Source organism: Eleutherodactylus coqui, chromosome 9, assembly GCF_035609145.1.
Source record: "Eleutherodactylus coqui strain aEleCoq1 chromosome 9, aEleCoq1.hap1, whole genome shotgun sequence".
In the NCBI taxonomy this organism is placed as follows: Eukaryota; Metazoa; Chordata; class Amphibia; order Anura; family Eleutherodactylidae; genus Eleutherodactylus; species Eleutherodactylus coqui.
In genome coordinates, this window is record NC_089845.1 from 168,756,041 (window position 1) to 168,777,360 (window position 21,320).

Below are 21,320 nucleotides of genomic sequence, written 5' to 3' on the forward strand. Positions count from 1 at the left end.
CGCAGCGGGAGCCGGCTGTCACTGATAGCTGGCCTCCCTTTGCAACAGCAGGGGTGCATCGGGACAGGGAACCCCGCTGTTAACCCCTTACACGCCACGATCTATGTAGATCGCATGTAAAGGGTTTACAGAGGGAGCATGCTCCCTCTCTGACGTCATCGGACTCGGACAGAAGTTCTGCAATGCCTTATCATAGCAATCATAGGTGTGATTGTACAAGTCCCCCTCAGGAATATAAAAAGTGTTTAAAAAAAAACAACTTTTTTGTGCTTTTTACCATATTCACATAAAAAAAATTTTTAAACTAAAATCCCACATATTTGGTATTATCGTATCCATAACGACCCACACAACAAATTGAACACACTTCTTATCCTGCATGGTAAAAAGCATAAAAAGACACTAAAAAACTCCTCAAAAAAAACGCAATAAAAGTGATAAAAAAAACCCGTATGTACCCCCAAAATGATACCAATAAAAACTACAGCTCGTCTCGCTAAAAATAAGCCCTCACAGAGCCCGGTCCATGGAAAAGTAAAGTTATAGGACTTTGAATGCAGAAATTTAGAAAACTTTTTTTTCCAAAAAAAAGGTTTTTATTGCGGAAAAGTGCCCCCCCCCGCCCCCCTCCGCCCGAAATATAAGAATTTTGGTATCGTTGTAATCGTACCGACCCGCAGAAAAAATATATTGTGTCATTTATGCTGCATGATTAACGCTGTAAAAAAAAAACACAGAAATCTATGGCAGAACTGATGCATTTTCTCTCCCTGCTATCATAAAAAAATGATAAAACTTTCACAATATAGTCCATGTACCCAAAAATGGCACCATCAAAAACTACAGTTTGGGATGTAAAAAACAAACCCTTATACGGCCGCGTCGACGGAAAAATAAAAAAGTTATGACTTTGGAAAAATGGAGATAAAAAAATGCCAAAAATCGTTGCGTCCTTAAGCCCAAAAAAGGCCGCGTCCCTAAGGGGTTAATACCCTGTGAACACTGTCAGATAGAAAAAAATCTTGCCCCAAGAATGGTGCAATTCTCCCAACGTTGAAGGGTGTGGGGGCATGCCGAGTTATAAAGCTATTCCCTATCCACAGGATAACTTTATGATCGGCGGGGGTCCAACCGCTGGGATCCCGAGAAGGGGGTCCGGTTATTCTCCGAGTGATTGCGGTGGAGGCGCTCTGCCGCTCCATTCATTGTAATGACAGATTACCTACCTCAAGCGCTTCAGCGAGCTCCGGCGCTGCCATTGACGTGAACGCAGCAGCAGCCTGGCTGTGCAACCTCCCCACCATTGGCTCGTACTCCGGCTGTGTAGGGGTCCCAGATTTTGGGCTCCCATCAACCATATCCTGTGTATAGGGGATGACTTTAGAACTTGACACCTTTAAATGGTACTACTGCAACAGAAAAAAACAAGCCCTGATGCGTCCGTGTCTAATGGCAGAATGAAGGCTATTGGAGACAAGGATGAAGAGAACTCTCCGGTCTTAAAGGGTTAAATGGACTAGCGCTGCGACTACGGGGGTCTTCAGTCTTCGATTTCTTTATTTCATGCTCTTAAGAAGTAAAAGCTATGGAGTATCCTTCATCTGGGGAATCTTTGCTTCTGCACTCGGCGTTCCACTAAGACATGGCGGCCTTCACGTGTCACCGTAGAGCTAACAGTAAATGGCGTTTGTCCGCGGAGGGCAGCGCTGTCCGTGAATGCAGACGTTTCTCTGCTAATAGCCGGCAGTAAAGCTGCGTGTCACTCCTGGGATCCGTCTAACATCGCCAGCTTTGTACTTTTTGTATCTTGTCAGCCTTTTATCTCTTTCGCTTGCGGATATTTTCACACAGCTGCAAATTATTTTTTTCTATTTTGCTATTTCTCTACATCCAGCAATTATGGGCGCCTCGCTTTCAGATGGGGGAGGGGGACCAATGCATTGTTGTCCGGGGTAAGCTACAAACCATGAATTCAATGAATAGCTGAACACTGCCTCTGATTGGCTGAGCGCTGTGACCAATCACAGGCAGCACTCAGCTCTCATTCAATGAATGCCTGGGCGCTGCCTGTGAGTGGCTGAGCTCTCAGCCAATCAGACCCAGCACTTTCAGGAGGCAGGGATTTTTAAATCCCCAGCAGGAGAAAGAGCGACCAGACTCGCTAGTGCCCCGACAGCAATGCAGAAGTGAAGTATATATTTTTTATAGCAGCTATAGATGATTTTCAGGGAAGGGCTCATATTTCAAGCCCTTCCAGGAAAATCACTGCGGGGGTTGCTTGCATCCCATTGCTTTCAATGGGGCAGCAGTAGCATCTGCCCTATTGAAAGCAACGGGCACAAAGCTGTGGTCAGGCGCATTTTCAGCATGTGTGGAGCGCATTTTTTTTTGCACACATGGGTGCGCAAGAAAAAAATCACTTGTCTGCCTGAGCCCTTACACAATAACCCCCCACCTCTCTTTTTTTTTTTTTTTTTACATCGCTACGTTCAAAGTCCCATACATTCTTTAGATTTCCATTGGAGCTCTATGGGGGCTTGTTTTTTCCTTGACGAACTGTAGCTTTTACTAATACCATTTTCGGGTACATATATCTTTTTCAATCACTTTTATTGTGTTTTTCTGGGAAGCAAAATGAACAAAAAAAGCATTTTGGCTTCGTGTTTTAGTTTTTTAGGCTTTTTTTGGCATTTGTCTTGCAGAATAAAAAGTCAATACAAATGTGACGATACCGAATGTATGGGGGAATGGTTGTTTGTTTGGGTATTTTTTTAAACAAAGGGGAGAGTATGCAAAGAAGATTTTTTTTTTTATTACTTTTTAAATTTCCTTTTCTGACAATTTTTCATTTTTTTCTTTTTTTAAACATTTTATGTCCCTCTAGGGGACTTGAACCTGTGATGCTACGATCACACTGATAATACACTGCAGTACTTCTGTACAGCAATGTATTGTTGTTAATCATAGCTATCACAGGCCATAGCAGACCTGGACACTGCTTTCTGGCATCTGGTTGCCATGGCAACCCATTGGCCCTTCGTGATTATATAGTGACATCATGGTGGGAATGCCCTCCTCTGTGAATTCTTTACATGCCGCAATAAACATTGATCGCGGCATGTAAAAGGTTAACAGCAATGATCAGTGTTTTCCCCTATCCCTGCTGTTGCAGCAGTAGGTTGTCTGTCAGTCAACCACAGAAATTGGTTGTGGTGATGATTCCACTGGGTGATGACATTGTTTTGCAGGAATATCGGCCCATCCGGACAGGAAGCTTCTTGTAGTTGCTGCAGATTAGATGACGGTGCTGACATGTTCTGACCGCCTGACAGGAAGGGGTCAGCGATTCATGCTGCTTGTACCAAATTCTGACCTCTTATCAGCAACATAAATCTGGACCCATCTGACCAGGAGATGTTTTCCCGCTGCTCAGTGATACAAGTTTTGCGCTCTTTTGCCCGCTGGAGTCTTTTTGTTTCTCTTAGACACAATGGTGCTAAAACTGGTCGTCTGCTGTTATATCATCCGTACGGAGGAACGGCGAGTTGTGCGTTCGGACACGTTAGTTGGAGCTCCAGCGTTGTATTCAGCTGACTGTGCAGCCTGTTGGTCAGAACGATTCCTGACATCCTCCTCCGACCCCTTTCAGTGAGGAGTTGTTTCCGTCCGCAGGATCCCCTTTACTGGATGTTTTCCCTCGATCGCGCCATTCTTGGTATACTCTCCACACCGTTACACGAGAAGCCCCCCCGTGGTCAGCAGTCAGGCCCCGGCTAGTCTAGCACCGATGACCTGGTCTCGTTGGAAGTCGCTCCGATCGACGGATTTTCCCATCTAATGTGGATTCACCTTGAAACTGATCCACGGAAACTGGTCACGTGATTTTATGCTGCACTCCGGGGTCACGGGGAGAAACTCTATATCAAGCGCGAATCATGAGAGTGCTGGGGGGTCTAAAAGGGCGCCATTCAGTGTATGTAGACAGACAGAGAACACAGGACCTGGCAGCCATGTCTGTCCCGGGCCGGCAGCCCTGCCAGTCCTGCACATCTCATGTAGGTTGTTGGTTGTTGCAGATGAAGGACCCCGTAATGACCCCGATGTGATGATGATCTCAGGATTGCGGGCTCAGGGCATGATTTTTCTTTCTCCCTTATTTTTTCCTTCAGTGAGGACAAAAGGAAAGTAAAACCTGCGAGGACGCTGATCGCCGAGGACGGCCGTGTACTGAATGTCAACGAACCCAAGTAAGTGACTAACCCAACACACCGAGCCGGCAAACTTTGTGCGAGCTTTAATGACGGCCTGTTGTGCTGTGAGCCGCTCTACAAGCTCCATTCAAGAACAGTCTGACAGATCTGTAACAATGTGCGCCGCCTCACGCCTCGCTGAGCTTCCCCGTTAATTATAGTCACGGCCTGGAACCAGGCAACCGGGGAATTATCATTCATGGTAAACACTGATGTGAGAAATAAGTCTCCACCGCTTCATGGGAACTTCTATGCAAACAGAACAGAACATTTGGCAGATTCATATGCTGCAGATCACTGCGGATGCATCTATAAAGCGCTAATTAGGAGGCGATATTTATCAGACTGCTAATCCGAATCTCGTAGTGTCCTAACAAATCAGAACTGACAGAAAGGAACTAGTCATTAACTAACTGTTTAGAATAGTGAATGGTTAATATTGGCCATAGGGGGCAGCATTATAGTAGTTATATTCCTCTACATAGGGGGCAGTATTATAGTAGTTATATTTTTGTACACAAGGGTCAGTATTATAGTAGTTATATTCTTGTACATAGGGGCAGTATTATAGTAGTTATATTCTTGTACATAGAGGACAGTATTATAGTAGTTATATTCTTGTACATAGAGGGGCAGTATTATAGTAGTTATATTCTTGTACATAGAGGACAGTATTATAGTAGTTATATTCTTGTACATAGGAGGCAGTATTATAGTAGTTATATTCTTGTACATAGAGGACAGTATTATAGTAGTTATATTCTTGTACATAGAGGGGCAGTATTATAGTAGTTATATTCTTGTACATAGGGGCAGTATTATAGTAGTTATATTCTTGTACATAGGAGCAGTATTATAGTAGTTATATTCTTGTACATAGGGGGCAGTATTATAGTAGTTATATTCTTGTACATAGGGGGCAGTATTATAGTAGTTATATTCTTGTACATAGAAGGCAGTGTTATAGTAGTTATATTCTTGTACATAGGGGCAGTATTATAGTAGTTATATTCTTGTACATAGGAGCAGTATTATAGTAGTTATATTCTTGTACATAGGGGGCAGTATTATAGTAGTTATATTCTTGTACATAGAAGGCAGTGTTATAGTAGTTATATACTTCTACATAGGGGGCAGTATTATAGTAGTTATATTCTTGTACATAGGGGGCAGTATTATAGTAGTTATATTCTTGTACATAGGGGGCAGTATTATAGTAGTTATATTCTTGTACATGAGGGCAGTATTATAGTAGTTATATTCTTGTACATAGGGGGCAGTATTATAGTAGTTATATTCTTGTACATAGGAGGCAGTATTATATTAGTTATATTCTTGTACATAGGAGGCAGTATTATATTAGTTATATTCTTGTACATAGGGAGCAGTATTATAGTAATTATATTCTTGTACATAGGAGGCAGTATTATAGTAGTTATATTCTTGTACATAGTGGGCAATATTATAGTAGTTATATTCTTGTACATAGGGGGCAGTATTATAGTAGTTATATTCTTGTACATAGTGGGCAATATTATAGTAGTTATATTCTTGTACATAGGGGGCAGTATTATAGTAGTTATATTCTTGTACATAGGAGGCAGTATTATAGTAGTTATATTCTTGTACATAGGAGCAGTATTATAGTAGTTATATTCTTGTACATAGGAGGCAGTATTATAGTAGTTATATTCTTGTACATAGGAGGCAGTATTATAGTAGTTATATTCTTGTACATAGGAGGCAGTATTATAGTAGTTATATTCTTGTACATAGTGGGCAATATTATAGTAGTTATATTCTTGTACATAGGGGGCAGTATTATAGTAGTTATATTCTTGTATATAGGGAGCAGTATTATAGTAGTTATATTCTTGTACATAGGAGGCAGTATTATAGTAGTTATATTCTTGTATATAGGGAGCAGTATTATAGTAGTTATATTCTTGTACATAGGGGGCAGTATTATAGTAGTTATATTCTTGTATATAGGGAGCAGTATTATAGTAGTTATATTCTTGTACATAGGAGGCAGTATTATAGTAGTTATATTCTTGTACATAGTGGGCAATATTATAGTAGTTATATTCTTGTACATAGGGGGCAGTATTATAGTAGTTATATTCTTGTATATAGGGAGCAGTATTATAGTAGTTATATTCTTGTACATAGGAGGCAGTATTATAGTAGTTATATTCTTGTACATAGTGGGCAATATTATAGTAGTTATATTCTTGTACATAGGGGGCAGTATTATAGTAGTTATATTCTTGTATATAGGGAGCAGTATTATAGTAGTTATATTCTTGTACATAGGAGGCAGTATTATAGTAGTTATATTCTTGTATATAGGGAGCAGTATTATAGTAGTTATATTCTTGTACATAGGGGGCAGTATTATGGTAGTTATTTTCTTGTACATAGGAGGCAGTATTATAGTAGTTATATTCTTGTACATAAGGGGCAGTATTATAGTAGTTATATTCTTGTACATAAGGGGCAGTATTATAGTAGTTATATTCTTGTACATAGGGGGCAGTATTATAGTAGTTATATTCTTGTACATAGGAGGCAGTATTATAGTAGTTATATTCTTGTACATAAGGGACAGTATTATAGTTGTTATATTCTTGTACATAGGAGGCAGTATTATAGTAGTTATATTCTTGTACATAAGGGGCAATATTATAGTAGTTATAATCTTGTACATAGGGGGCAGTATTATAGTAGTTATATTCTTGTACATAGGAGGCAGTATTATAGTAGTTATATTCTTGTACATAGGGAGCAGTATTATAGTAGTTATATTCTTGTATATAGGGAGCAGTATTATAGTAGTTATATTCTTGTACATAGAAGCAGTATTATAGTAGTTATATTCTTGTACATAGGAACAGTATTATAGTAGTTATATTCTTGTACATAGTGGGCAATATTATAGTAGTTATATTCTTGTACATAGGAGGCAGTATTATAGTAGTTATATTCTTGTACATAGGGGGCAGTATTATAGTAGTTATATTCTTGTACATAGGAGGCAGTATAATAGTAGTTATATTCTTGTACATAGGGGACAGTATTATAGTTGTTATATTCTTGTACATAGGAGCAGTATTATAGTAGTTATATTCTTGTACATAGGAGGCAGTATTATAGTAGTTATATTCTTGTACATAAGGGGCAGTATTATAGTAGTTATATTCTTGTACATAGGGGGCAGTATTATAGTAGTTATATTCTTGTACATAGGGGACAGTATTATAGTAGTTATATTCTTGTACATAGGGGACAGTATTATAGTTGTTATATTCTTGTACATAGGAGCAGTATTATAGTAGTTATATTCTTGTACATAGGAGGCAGTATTATAGTTGTTATATTCTTGTACATAGGAGCAGTATTATAGTAGTTATATTCTTGTACATAGGAGGCAGTATTATAGTAGTTATATTCTTGTACATAGGGGCCAGTATTATAGTAGTTATATTCTTGTACATAGGAGGCAGTATTATAGTAGTTATATTCTTGTATATAGGGAGCAGTATTATACTAGTTATATTCTTGTACATAGGAACAGTATTATAGTAGTTATATTCTTGTACATAGGGGGCAGTATTATAGTAGTTATATTCTTGTACATAGGAGGCAGTATTATAGTAGTTATATTCTTGTACACAGATGACAGTATTATAGTAGTTATATTCTTGTACATAGGAGGCAGTATTATAGTAGTTATATTCTTGTACATAGGAGGCTGTATTATAGTAGTAATATTCCTGTACATAGGAGCAGTATTATAGTAGTTATACTCATGTACATAGGAGGCAGTATTATAGTAGTTATATTCTTGTACATAGAGGACAGTATTATAGTAGTTATATTCTTGTACATAGGAGGCAGTATTATAGTAGTTATATTCTTGTACATAGAAGGCAGTATTATAGTAGTTATATTCTTGTACATAGGGGGCAGTATTATAGTAGTTATATTCTTGTACATAGGAGGCAGTATTATAGTAGTTATATTCTTGTACATAGAAGGCAGTATTATAGTAGTCATATTCTTGCACATAGGGGCAGTATTATAGTAATTATATTCTTGTACATAGGAGCAGTATTATAGTAGTTATATTCTTGTACATAGGAGCAGTATTATAGTAGTTATATTCTTGTACATAGGGGGCAGTATTATAGTAGTTATATTCCTGTACATAGGAGGCAGTATTATAGTAGTTATATTCTTGTACATAGGGGGCAGTATTATAGTAGTTATGTTCTTGTACATTGGGGGCAGTATTATAGTAGTTATGTTCTTGTACATAGGGGGCAGTATTATAGTAGTTATATTCTTGTACATAGGGGCAGTATTATAGTAGTTATATTCTTGTACATAGGGGGCAGTATTATAGTAGTTATATTCTTGTACATAGCGGCAGTATTATATTAGTTATATTCTTGTACATAGGGGCAGTATTATAGTAGTTATATTCTTGTACATACGGGGCAGTATTATAGTAGTTATATTCTTGTACATAAGGAGCGGTATTATTGTAGTTATATCCTTGTACATAGGGGGCAGTATTATAGTAGTTATATTCTTGTACATAAGGAGCGGTATTATAGTAGTTATATTCTTGTACATAGGAGGAGTATTATAGTAGTTATATTCTTGTACATAGGGGGCAGTATTATAATAGTTATATTCTTGTACATAGGAGCAGTATTATAGTAGTTATATTCTTGTTCATAGGGAGCAGTATTATAGTAGTTATATTCTTGTACATAGGGGGCAGTATTATAGTAGTTATATTCTTGTACATAGGGGCAGTATTATAGTAGTTATATTATTGTACATAGGGGGCAGTATTATAGTAGTTATATTATTGTACATAGGAGTAGTATTATAGTAGTTATATTCTTGTACATAGGAGCAGTATTATGGTAGTTGTATTCTTGTACATAGGGGGCAATATTATAGTAGTTATATTCTTGTACATAGGGGGCAGTATTATAGTAGTTATATTCTTGTACATAGGAGCAGTATTATAGTAGTTACATTCTTGTACATAGGAGCAGTATTATAGTAGTTGTATTCTTGTACATAGGGGCAGTATTATAGTAGTTATATTCCTCTTCATAGGGGTAGTATTATAGTAGTTATATTCTTGTACACAGGGGGAGTATTATTGTAGTTATATTCTTGTACATAGGAGGGTAGTATTATAGTAGTTATATTTTTGTACATAGGGACAGTATTATAGTAGTTATATTCTTATACATAGGGGGCAGTATTATAGTAGTTATAGTCTTGTACATAGGGGGCAGTATTATGGTAGTTTTATTCTTGTACATAGGGGCAGTATTATAGTAGTTATATTCTTGTACATATGGGGCATTATTATAGTAGTTATATTCTTGTACATAGGGGGCAGTATTATAGTAGTTATATTCTTGTACATAGGGGGCAGTATTATAGTACTCATATTCTTGTACATAGGGGGTAGTATTATAGTAGTTATATTTTTGTACATAGGGACAGTATTATAGTAGTTATATTCTTATACATAGGGGGCAGTATTATAGTAGTTATAGTCTTGTACATAGGGGGCAGTATTATGGTAGTTTTATTCTTGTACATAGGGGCAGTATTATAGTAGTTATATTCTTGTACATAGGGGGCAGTATTATAGTAGTTATATTCTTGTACATAGGGGGCAGTATTATAGTAGTTATATTCTTGTACATAGGAGGCAGTATTATAGTAGTTATATTCTTGTACATAGGGGGCAGTATTATAGCAGTTATATTCTTGTACTTACGGGGTAGTATTATAGTAGTTATATTTTTGTACATAGGGGGCAGTATTATAGCAGTTATATTCTTGTACTTACGGGGTAGTATTATAGTAGTTATATTCTTGTATGTAGGGGGCAGTATTATAGTAGTTATATTCTTGTACATAGGGGGCAGTATTATAGCAGTTATATTCTTGTACTTACGGGGTAGTATTATAGTAGTTATATTTTTGTACATAGGGACAGTATTATAGTAGTTATATTCTTATACATAGGGGGCAGTATTATAGTAGTTATAGTCTAGTACATAGGGGGCAGTATTATGGTAGTTTTATTCTTGTACATAGGGGCAGTATTATAGTAGTTATATTCTTGTGCATAGGGGCAGTATTATAGTAGTTATATTCTTGTACATAGGGGGCAGTATTATAGTAGTTATATTCTTGTACATAGGGGGCAGTATTATAGTAGTTATATTCTTGTACATAGGGGGCAGTATTATAGTAGTTATATTCTTGTACATAGGAGGCAGTATTATAGTAGTTATATTCTTGTACACAGGGGGCAGTATTATTGTAGTTATATTCTTGTACATAGCAGGGTAGTATTATAGTAGTTATATTCTTGTACATAGGAGGCAGTATTATAGTAGTTATATTCTTGTACATAGGGGACAGTATTACAGTAGTTATATTCTTGTACATAGGGGGCAGTATAATAGTAGTTATATTCTTGTACATAGGGGGCAGTATTATAGTAGTTATATTCTTGTACATAGGGGGCAGTATTATTGTAGTTATATTCTTGTACATAGGAGGCAGTATTATAGTAGTTATATTCTTGTACATAGGAGCAGTATTATAGTAGTTATATTCTTGTACATAGGAGGCAGTATTATAGTAGTTATATTCTTGTACATAGGGGCAGTATTATAGTAGTTATATTCTTGTACATAGGGGGCAGTATTATAGTACTTATATTCTTGTACATAGGAGCAGTATTATAGTAGTTATATTCTTGTACATAGGGGGCAGTATTATAGTAGTTATATTCTTGTACATAGGAGCAGTATTATAGTAGTTATATTCTTGTACATAGGAGCAGTATTATAGTAATTATATTCTTGTACATAGGAGCAGTATTATAGTAGTTATATTCTTGTACATAGGGGGCAGTATTATAGTAGTTATATTCTTGTACATAGGGGGCAGTATTATAGTAGTTATATTCTTGTACATAGGGGGCAGTATTATAGTAGTTATATTCTTGTACATAGGGGGCAGTATTATAGTAGTTATATTCTTGTACATAGGAGGCAGTATTATAGTAGTTATATCCTTGTACATAGGAGGCAGTATTATAGTAGTTATATTCTTGTACATAGGGGCAGTATTATAGTAGTTATATTCTTGTACATAGGGGGCAGTATTATAGTACTTATATTCTTGTACATAGGGGGCAGTATTATAGTAGTTATATTATTGTACATAGGAGTAGTATTATAGTAGTTATATTCTTGTACATAGGAGCAGTATTATGGTAGTTGTATTCTTGTACATAGGGGGCAATATTATAGTAGTTATATTCTTGTACATAGGGGGCAGTATTATAGTAGTTATATTCTTGTACATAGGAGCAGTATTATAGTAGTTACATTCTTGTACATAGGAGCAGTATTATAGTAGTTGTATTCTTGTACATAGGGGCAGTATTATAGTAGTTATATTCCTCTTCATAGGGGTAGTATTATAGTAGTTATATTCTTGTACACAGGGGGAGTATTATTGTAGTTATATTCTTGTACATAGGAGGGTAGTATTATAGTAGTTATATTTTTGTACATAGGGACAGTATTATAGTAGTTATATTCTTATACATAGGGGGCAGTATTATAGTAGTTATAGTCTTGTACATAGGGGGCAGTATTATGGTAGTTTTATTCTTGTACATAGGGGCAGTATTATAGTAGTTATATTCTTGTACATATGGGGCATTATTATAGTAGTTATATTCTTGTACATAGGGGGCAGTATTATAGTAGTTATATTTTTGTACATAGGGGGCAGTATTATAGTACTCATATTCTTGTACATAGGGGGTAGTATTATAGTAGTTATATTTTTGTACATAGGGACAGTATTATAGTAGTTATATTCTTATACATAGGGGGCAGTATTATAGTAGTTATAGTCTTGTACATAGGGGGCAGTATTATGGTAGTTTTATTCTTGTACATAGGGGCAGTATTATAGTAGTTATATTCTTGTACATAGGGGGCAGTATTATAGTAGTTATATTCTTGTACATAGGGGGCAGTATTATAGTAGTTATATTCTTGTACATAGGAGGCAGTATTATAGTAGTTATATTCTTGTACATAGGGGGCAGTATTATAGCAGTTATATTCTTGTACTTACGGGGTAGTATTATAGTAGTTATATTTTTGTACATAGGGGGCAGTATTATAGCAGTTATATTCTTGTACTTACGGGGTAGTATTATAGTAGTTATATTCTTGTATGTAGGGGGCAGTATTATAGTAGTTATATTCTTGTACATAGGGGGCAGTATTATAGCAGTTATATTCTTGTACTTACGGGGTAGTATTATAGTAGTTATATTTTTGTACATAGGGACAGTATTATAGTAGTTATATTCTTATACATAGGGGGCAGTATTATAGTAGTTATAGTCTAGTACATAGGGGGCAGTATTATGGTAGTTTTATTCTTGTACATAGGGGCAGTATTATAGTAGTTATATTCTTGTGCATAGGGGCAGTATTATAGTAGTTATATTCTTGTACATAGGGGGCAGTATTATAGTAGTTATATTCTTGTACATAGGGGGCAGTATTATAGTAGTTATATTCTTGTACATAGGGGGCAGTATTATAGTAGTTATATTCTTGTACATAGGAGGCAGTATTATAGTAGTTATATTCTTGTACACAGGGGGCAGTATTATTGTAGTTATATTCTTGTACATAGCAGGGTAGTATTATAGTCGTTATATTCTTGTACATAGGAGGCAGTATTATAGTAGTTATATTCTTGTACATAGGGGACAGTATTACAGTAGTTATATTCTTGTACATAGGGGGCAGTATAATAGTAGTTATATTCTTGTACATAGGGGGCAGTATTATAGTAGTTATATTCTTGTACATAGGGGGCAGTATTATTGTAGTTATATTCTTGTACATAGGAGGCAGTATTATAGTAGTTATATTCTTGTACATAGGAGCAGTATTATAGTAGTTATATTCTTGTACATAGGAGGCAGTATTATAGTAGTTATATTCTTGTACATAGGGGCAGTATTATAGTAGTTATATTCTTGTACATAGGGGGCAGTATTATAGTACTTATATTCTTGTACATAGGAGCAGTATTATAGTAGTTATATTCTTGTACATAGGGGGCAGTATTATAGTACTTATATTCTTGTACATAGGGGGCAGTATTATAGTAGTTATATTCTTGTACATAGGAGCAGTATTATAGTAGTTATATTCTTGTACATAGGAGCAGTATTATAGTAATTATATTCTTGTACATAGGAGCAGTATTATAGTAGTTATATTCTTGTACATAGGGGGCAGTATTATAGTAGTTATATTCTTGTACATAGGGGGCAGTATTATAGTAGTTATATTCTTGTACATAGGGGGCAGTATTATAGTAGTTATATTCTTGTACATAGGGGGCAGTATTATAGTAGTTATATTCTTGTACATAGGAGGCAGTATTATAGTAGTTATATTCTTGTACATAGGAGGCAGTATTATAGTAGTTATATTCTTGTACATAGGGGGCAGTATTATAGTAGTTATATTCTTGTACATAGGAGCAGTATTATAGTAGTTATATTCTTGTACATAGGGGCAGTATTATAGTAGTTATATTCTTGTACATAGGGGGCAGTATTATAGTAGGTATATTCTTGTACACAGGGGGGAGTGCTAAGAAATATATTTAATGATAAAATGATTGTTCTACCTCCTAATATTATTTATTAGCAATCTTATGTGCAGGTTGGATTTCTCTTTGGTTGATGATGAGGAGAACAATCAGATCATCTTAGACCTCGGGATCTACAGGTATGTATAGTATTCCTATAATTTCCTATATTATATCATACAGTAGCTCATACTGTATATATCTGTGGATGGAAGTTATATCAGCTTTATAAAAATCTCTAAATTACTTAAATATTGCATATTCGTGGATGTAAATTCAATGCTGAAGTTCTTCAACCAAACAAGATTATGACAGTACAAGGCAGCTGAATGATTTACGACATTGGCAAAGTGAAGAAAACCTCTACATAGATGACAGACTATCGGCATTATATATGGAGGTTCATGGCTCTCTTACAAAGAACGTCTCCACTGGAAGCAATGCTTCTTTATAGCTGGGAGTCCATGGAAGCTGATGGAGAAGCCCGCTCTTTTTCCTTCAGAATTATACAGAATCTATTAAAAAACCCTTAGAGTAAGATCCACGTATAGTAAGAGAGGGTCCGCCCGTACATTATACATACATGAGTCTTAGCATGTTATACCGGTTATCACAGATGGTCTTCCTGAAGTAAAATCCTTGACTCCCCTTTCTTGGCACTCAGATGCAGAAATTTGATGTCAATAGAAACTCAAAAAGTCTTGTTGCAGAACATAAAAAATGTTCTCCCCATTAAGAGTGTTAATGTGGCCCCTTTGTCTCTCAGCACACATGGAGCCTGTCGTCAGGTTCATGCCGTACGTGTTGTGGCGTATCGCGACTGACTGATGCAATGGCTTCTGGGATGATTCGTTGCAGATCATGGTGGGGGGGCTAATGGGGCCATGTAGACTCTAATAACAAGGCGTCAGGTCTGGGAAACATGGAGTCCAAGGAGGAGGCTCCTGTCATCACCACTTGCCCATCCTGATGGGATTTTCTGTTCCATATCTGTAGCGTCCGGGGATGAATCCCCCGGGATTGTTTCCTCATGGCGACAGAAGGGGCGCTACACTTTGCTGCAGGTTACAGCGCAGAACTCATTCACTGCGGAGGAGATTTCCCTCCTCAGACTCTAGAATTGTGGAAGGCGGCTTCATCACTAAACTCTCCATGAAACCTTCGCTTTCCGTTACAGTTTGCGTACTTTTACAGAAAGAATGTCGCCGCGCTTTATCGCCTTTCCTCTGGGGCCGGTAACAATCGCAGTCAGTAGCGATAACGTCACAAACATTGGCGCAGAATCTTGCCCACGGTTGGCAGCGGGACGCCCGATTCTCTGCTCGCTGACTGAGAATTTCTGAAACTCTCCGGGACGCTCCGCTGGGTCCGCACTTACTGGTGGACGGCCGGATTATCTTCATTTACAGATGTAACCTTTTTCCTTAACATCGGAGTACCGCTTACGAATTGAGCCCCCACTGGGCGGAGCTTCACCAAACTTTGTATGAAAATGGCGTTGCACACTGATGACAGACTGGTAGATGTGGAAATCAAGGACACAAAACGCTCTCCTGTCTTCATTAACAGACATTTTTTCTGATATCCCGCTAGTGACGATACTGGCAGGAAAAAACTTTTGCTCACTGTCTAACAGTAAGACTTCCTTGTTGCCCATAGCAACCAATCACAGCGCAGCTTTTATCTCACTTCAGCAGCTTGAGAAATGAAAGCTGCGCTGTGATTGGCTGCTCTGGTCAACAAGGGCAGTTTTTCCATTAGATAGTTTTGCTACATGAAACTTTTGATTTTCCATTGATCTCAAACTTCTGCATCTGCGTGTCATTAAATGAGCGTTATGAGGGTCACACCAGGAGGATCATCTGTTATATCCCTGCATGTAATAGTTTATATGATGCTTGCTTGCAGACACTTGGACACCTCTCTTGTTGATGTCGATGTTCATCCCAACTATGTAAGAGTTCTGGTCAAGAACAAGGTAACTGCAGAATGTAATCACTAAAAACTATGCAAGAACTTGTTTAACGATTGCTTTCAGCCCAGGACACCCACAGGATGCAGGATGGGGGAAGGCAGCGGGTTGGGCAATGTTCTGCTGGGTACTCGAGCCCTGGCATCATATGAATGGATAGTGTGCCACCCACCTAACATTGTACAGACACAGTAACGGTATTAACCCCTACCCTCTCTATGACGTACACTACTAACACTGGAGACACTAAAGAGGGCACTTTTACTACAGTCACCACTATGGGGAGGCACTTTTACTACAGTCGCCACTATGGGGGACATTATGACCATTGGGGACACTAAGGGGTGCACTGTTACCACTGGGGCCACTAAAGGGGTGCACTATTAACCCGTTTAGGACCAGGCACTGTAAACCTATGGCGCCTGGTCCTGAGCTTAAAGCCCAGCCGTATGTAAAATTACGGCGAGGATTCAAGCCTTCTGTTAGGAACAGCTGATAACCCAGAGGAGAAGGCAGGAGGGGTTTTTAACCCTTTCTGCCTGCTCCTTTCCCGAGTACACAGCGCTCAATGAGCACTGTGTACTGAAAAGTGAAAGCAGAAGTGTTAATTTCACTACGGGAGGCTGGGGGTCACATGACCGCCGAGGTTCCCTGCTACAGCAGAGCTACAGGGTCCTAGAAGATCCTGATCAGCTCTGCCAGTAATTAATGTCACTACAGGGGATGTTTTTTCCTGTAACTGCGGCTCCTATGGATGCCCCAGCTACAGGGGAAAAATGTCAAATAAAAAAAACCCAAAAACATGTGAATGCCCCCCAGGAGGTGTTATATTACATCCGTGATATGATGGTGGTTGCCATATTAGCCCTGGGCCTAGTGAACACTCCCAGGGCTGCCAGATATTCAACCATATATACCCTTATAGCATTGCCTGTGGCAGAAATACAATATACTAAAAATGAAAATCGCCTACATAAAGTATACATGAAGCTGTATGAGTAGATATGAGGTGTATGCGGGGGCACTGGGGGATACAGTGGGGTGAGGGGGTTTGGGTTTACATGGGGGTAATATATATACACCAAATGGCCGACCATCATACAGAACACGCACTGCTGCCTCTGGTGCCCTCCTCTGCCCTCGTAGACTGTAAGCTCCTGTGTGTCATTGTCATACCGTACGTATTGTGTCATTTTGTCTTTCCCGTTCCCTCTGATCGTTCTGCTGGAATATGTTCTTGCTGTAGAAATAACGATTCTTCTGCTATCAGCTCTTCTACTCTGATCAGTGGATGCGTCTCCTTCATCCGTGTACTGGGGGGCTCCTAGCTCCGGACCCCACTACCTCTGTGTTCTCACGTATCACTGGCCTTCATTCACTTTGCATCTTGTTCCTCTTCAGGCCTTTCAGCTCGTCCTTCCTGAAGAGGTGAAGCCGGACAGCAGTTCTGCCAGGAGGTCACAAACAACGGGGCATTTAGTGGTCACTATGCCGAAGGTACCTGCTCACCCTCCAGATATTGGGTGTGGTTGTACTCCGTCCTTACAGGCTGGATAGCCGAGAATGCTCAGCGCTATGCTATAAAGAATCCTATGGTGTCCATAATAGTGATGGATCGGCAGCCGACATCCTTCATGACGGCTGTGTCTGCTGGGATCTCCCAAGTAGTGCTGAGTTCTGAGGCTCTCCAGGTCCTCCGGCCGAGTCAGGAGGTTTATGATCCATCGTGGTCTGATCTATGTAGGGTAACGTCACCTTGCAGGATAGCGATCAGTCATGAGGTTAGAGGGGATCCTAATGGTACATACACTATATGGACAAAGTATTGGGAATAAAATCACCTTCTATGTGCGTCCCACTACGTCTGTCTATATAGCTTCTAGTATATGCATGTACTGTATACATCACTGTGCCCCTGAATATTCTATATGGCAGTATTACAGAGGAGAGTAAACGTTTGTATAGTAGAGCACTAGAGAGACCTATAGGCAGCACTAGAGACACCATTTTCTTTCTTCTGGAGGTGAACTAATTTGCATATTTTTTCCCAGAAAGCATTGCTTGTAAGACTTCCTACACCAGTTGGATCTCTACAAGGAGAACCAGTACCTTCCAAGAGCTAGTGATATCACAAGTGTTTAGATGTAAGACTTGACTGCAGCTTTGATTCTTGAAGCCTGTTGTGTGCCTCAGGTATCATTGGGTCATTATTCTAGGACTTGTTGATCGTTCTAGGTTAGAGTAAGGGGCACTGCGATACATCTCCCCTAGACATGGAAGGCATCTGTTCCCTATTCTGCCTTCTGTGCCAAAATATAAAGTCCTCCCCTATTAATGGCTTAGAGGATAACTATGGTCGGTGAAGGTCTGAGAGAATTTAGAACTCCTTTGCCACATCTGTCGCAGATGTGGAAAGTGCAGCAAGGAATTCTTCATCCCCGCTTGGGACACGACGTGTGTGTGTGTGTGTATATGTATATGTATATGTATATATATATATATATATATATATATATATATATATATATATATATATATATATATATATATATATATATATATATATGTAATGTGTGTGTGTATATGTATATATATAATAGTGTGTGTATATGTGTGTGTGTGTGTGTGTGTGTATATATATAATATATATATGTATATGTATGTATACACACACACGTATATTATACATACACGCACACACACGTTTAGTGTATATTTTACACTAAAATGTTTCTTTTTCAGGGAAGGGCTTATATGTAAAGCTCTTCCCTGAAAAACAATGCAGGGGGCTGGCAGACCATTGTCTTCAATAGAGCCGCCGGCTAATAGCTTTCAAAGGCCATGGCAAATCCGGAAGCCCTAGGGCTCTGAGAGGACCTACTTTTTGTGTGACTAGCTGTAATTTTTATTGGTACCATTTTTGGGGTGCATATGGCTTTTTTGATCACTTTTATTGTGTTTTTTTGGGAGACAAAATGAACAAAAAAAGCATTTTGGCTCTATTCCTTTGGGGTTTTTTTAATAGAATTTGCCGTGCAGGATAAAAAGTGTGTTGAATTTATTGTCCGGGTTGTTACAGATACGACGACAGCAAACGCGTTTTTTAATATATATTTATTTATTTATTTATTTAAATAAAAAGAGGAAAGTGCAGATAAAAGGTTTGTTTTTTCTTTACTATTTTTTGCATGCTTTTTTTTAACATCTTTATTTTATTTATTTATACTTTGTTTATTACCCTGTAGGGAACTTGAACTTGCAATCCTTTAATTGCACTGATTATACAATGCAGTACTTCTAATCCTAGCGATAACAGGCTATGGCAGACCTGAACCCGGACACCATGGAAATCTATGTGATTACATGACGGAAAGCCGATGACGTCACAAAGGCAGTGCGGGCCCTTTGTAAACCTTTACACGCTGATCGCAGACTGTAAGGGGTTAACAGCGAGAGACTGGCGATCGGTCACAGCCGCTTCCTGCTGTGGATGGTGTGGGCTCAGCTTCTGATTCTGGGCCGCCCACAGGACGTAAATCCATGTCCATTCGCAGGAACTACTTCCCAGCCAGGGCCTACGTTTATGCTATGGGCCGGGAAGGGGTTAGAGAGGTCATCCGTGTCCGACTGGTGGGGGTCTGTTACCCCAGACCCCCACTATCCACCTGTGATGAGCACTGCTGCCTCTCTTCAGGCCCGCGATGTCCCTTGCTGATGACTTGCTGCAACAAGTTCTCCTGCAGCTTATTTAATGCGTCAAGTTACATTTTGCTCCATCTGTATGTATCTGCTAATTACAGAAGAGCCGGATCATCACACAGAAATCTCTTGTCAGTCAGTAATGCCAACGTTGTGCGTCTCCAGTGGCTGCGATCCCGGGGTGGTGAACATCTGATCCGGGCCCTAAGATCTGCGCCATCAATAATTCATCACAAGCCATTATCGCGGAGTCAGAGGAGCGCACCAGATTATTCCTGCTCATCAGCATTTCTATCCCACACACACATTACTCTGTAAACCGCAGTAGACCACAGCGGGAGGCGCTGCACTTTATTATCAGATCTAAGAGGGAATGAAAAGTCACGACCAAAGGGCCAATGTGCAAGTGATGCGGACTGTTTAAGAGCTGCTCATTAGTGCGCTTCCCTCTAAAACCAAAGGTCATCGGCAAAGAGGTGTTAGGGAGGAGACTGAATACTCTACATATTGAAACTTTCTCCCAGCATGCCCTGCGCAGGGGTGTAGCTGTCGTGGGTGTGGAAATAGCAGACCCATCCGGGCTCCGATACCCAAAGGGCCCAGATCCTCTCTGCCGCATAAGGATGAATGCCCATGAATGGATTTGCACCGCGTTTCCCGTGGCGGAAATCTGCGCGTGAATTCCGCACTGGCAAGGTTCTATTGAAGCTAATGGCTCTGCTTGCCAACGCACACAGGAGGATTTCCACAGCAGGAAAAAATAGCGGCATGTTCTTTTTTACCGCGCATTTCCGCAGCAGGAGGGCTCCATTAATATCAAGAAATGGAGACCGTGAAAAGACGCGATCACTTGCTGGCACTTTTTTGTTTTGAATCGCGGTACTCCCACGGTGGGAATCCATAGGCGTATTCCGCATTGCTCGTTTATTATAAGCAACACATGATTGTTGGGGTCCCTATTATAGTTTAAGCATTGGGGACCAGGAGCATTTAAGGGATATTCCCATCATGGTAACTTGTGGTCAGACCACTGGGACCTCCACCCATCCAGAGAAATCACCTCCAGGGTGTCCTGAAAATCTGACATTGGTGGTCGCGCATGCGCGTCACTACGCCATTCACTTCAGTGGGGCTGCAGGAGATGTCAAAATCCAGGGACACAGCAGGGGTGATATCTCTGGATCATCCCGGAAAAACATTTACATTTACACATCTGGCCGTCTACACTATAAAATATGTTAGTAAGAAACCCTCCATCCATCCAGTTCAGCCTATTATCCAGAAGTGTGGATCCAGAAGAAGGTAAACTTCCGCCCCCCTGAGGAAGAAGCCAGTTTTCCTCATTTTAGGGTAAAAAATTCCATCCCAACTCCAAGTCTAAGAGTGAGAACAATCCCCGAATCACCGACCAACCTGAGCAGTCTGTGGTGTAACATGTAATATTACTGCACTCCGGGCCCCTCTTGTACTCTTTCAGTCAGTTCACCATCACCACATCCTGTGGCAGAGAGTTCCACAGTCTCACTGCTCTTACAGTAGAGAACCCCCTATGTCTATGTAGAAACCCTTCCTCTAGTCCAGAGGTTCCCAAACTTTTTTGCCCCAAAGACCACTTAGCAATTTTTTTGTTTTCCATAGACCCC

General features: G+C 39.2%; 1 protein-coding gene across 2 annotated transcripts in view; it reads left to right on the plus strand.

Annotated features, from left to right (window-relative positions):
- The window catches only part of DNAAF11 (dynein axonemal assembly factor 11), an 88,268-nt gene that overhangs the window by 23,519 nt on the left and 43,429 nt on the right, over positions 1-21,320 (plus strand). The window contains exons 7-10 of one of the 2 annotated variants that reach the window (XM_066578780.1): positions 4,170-4,247; positions 14,066-14,146; positions 15,915-15,984; positions 17,380-17,475. In XM_066578780.1, the coding sequence (XP_066434877.1) occupies positions 4,170-4,247; positions 14,066-14,146; positions 15,915-15,984; positions 17,380-17,475 (325 nt within the window). The remainder of the gene's footprint in view (positions 1-4,169; positions 4,248-14,065; positions 14,147-15,914; positions 15,985-17,379; positions 17,476-21,320) is intronic. The other variant, XM_066578781.1, reaches the window with a different exon arrangement.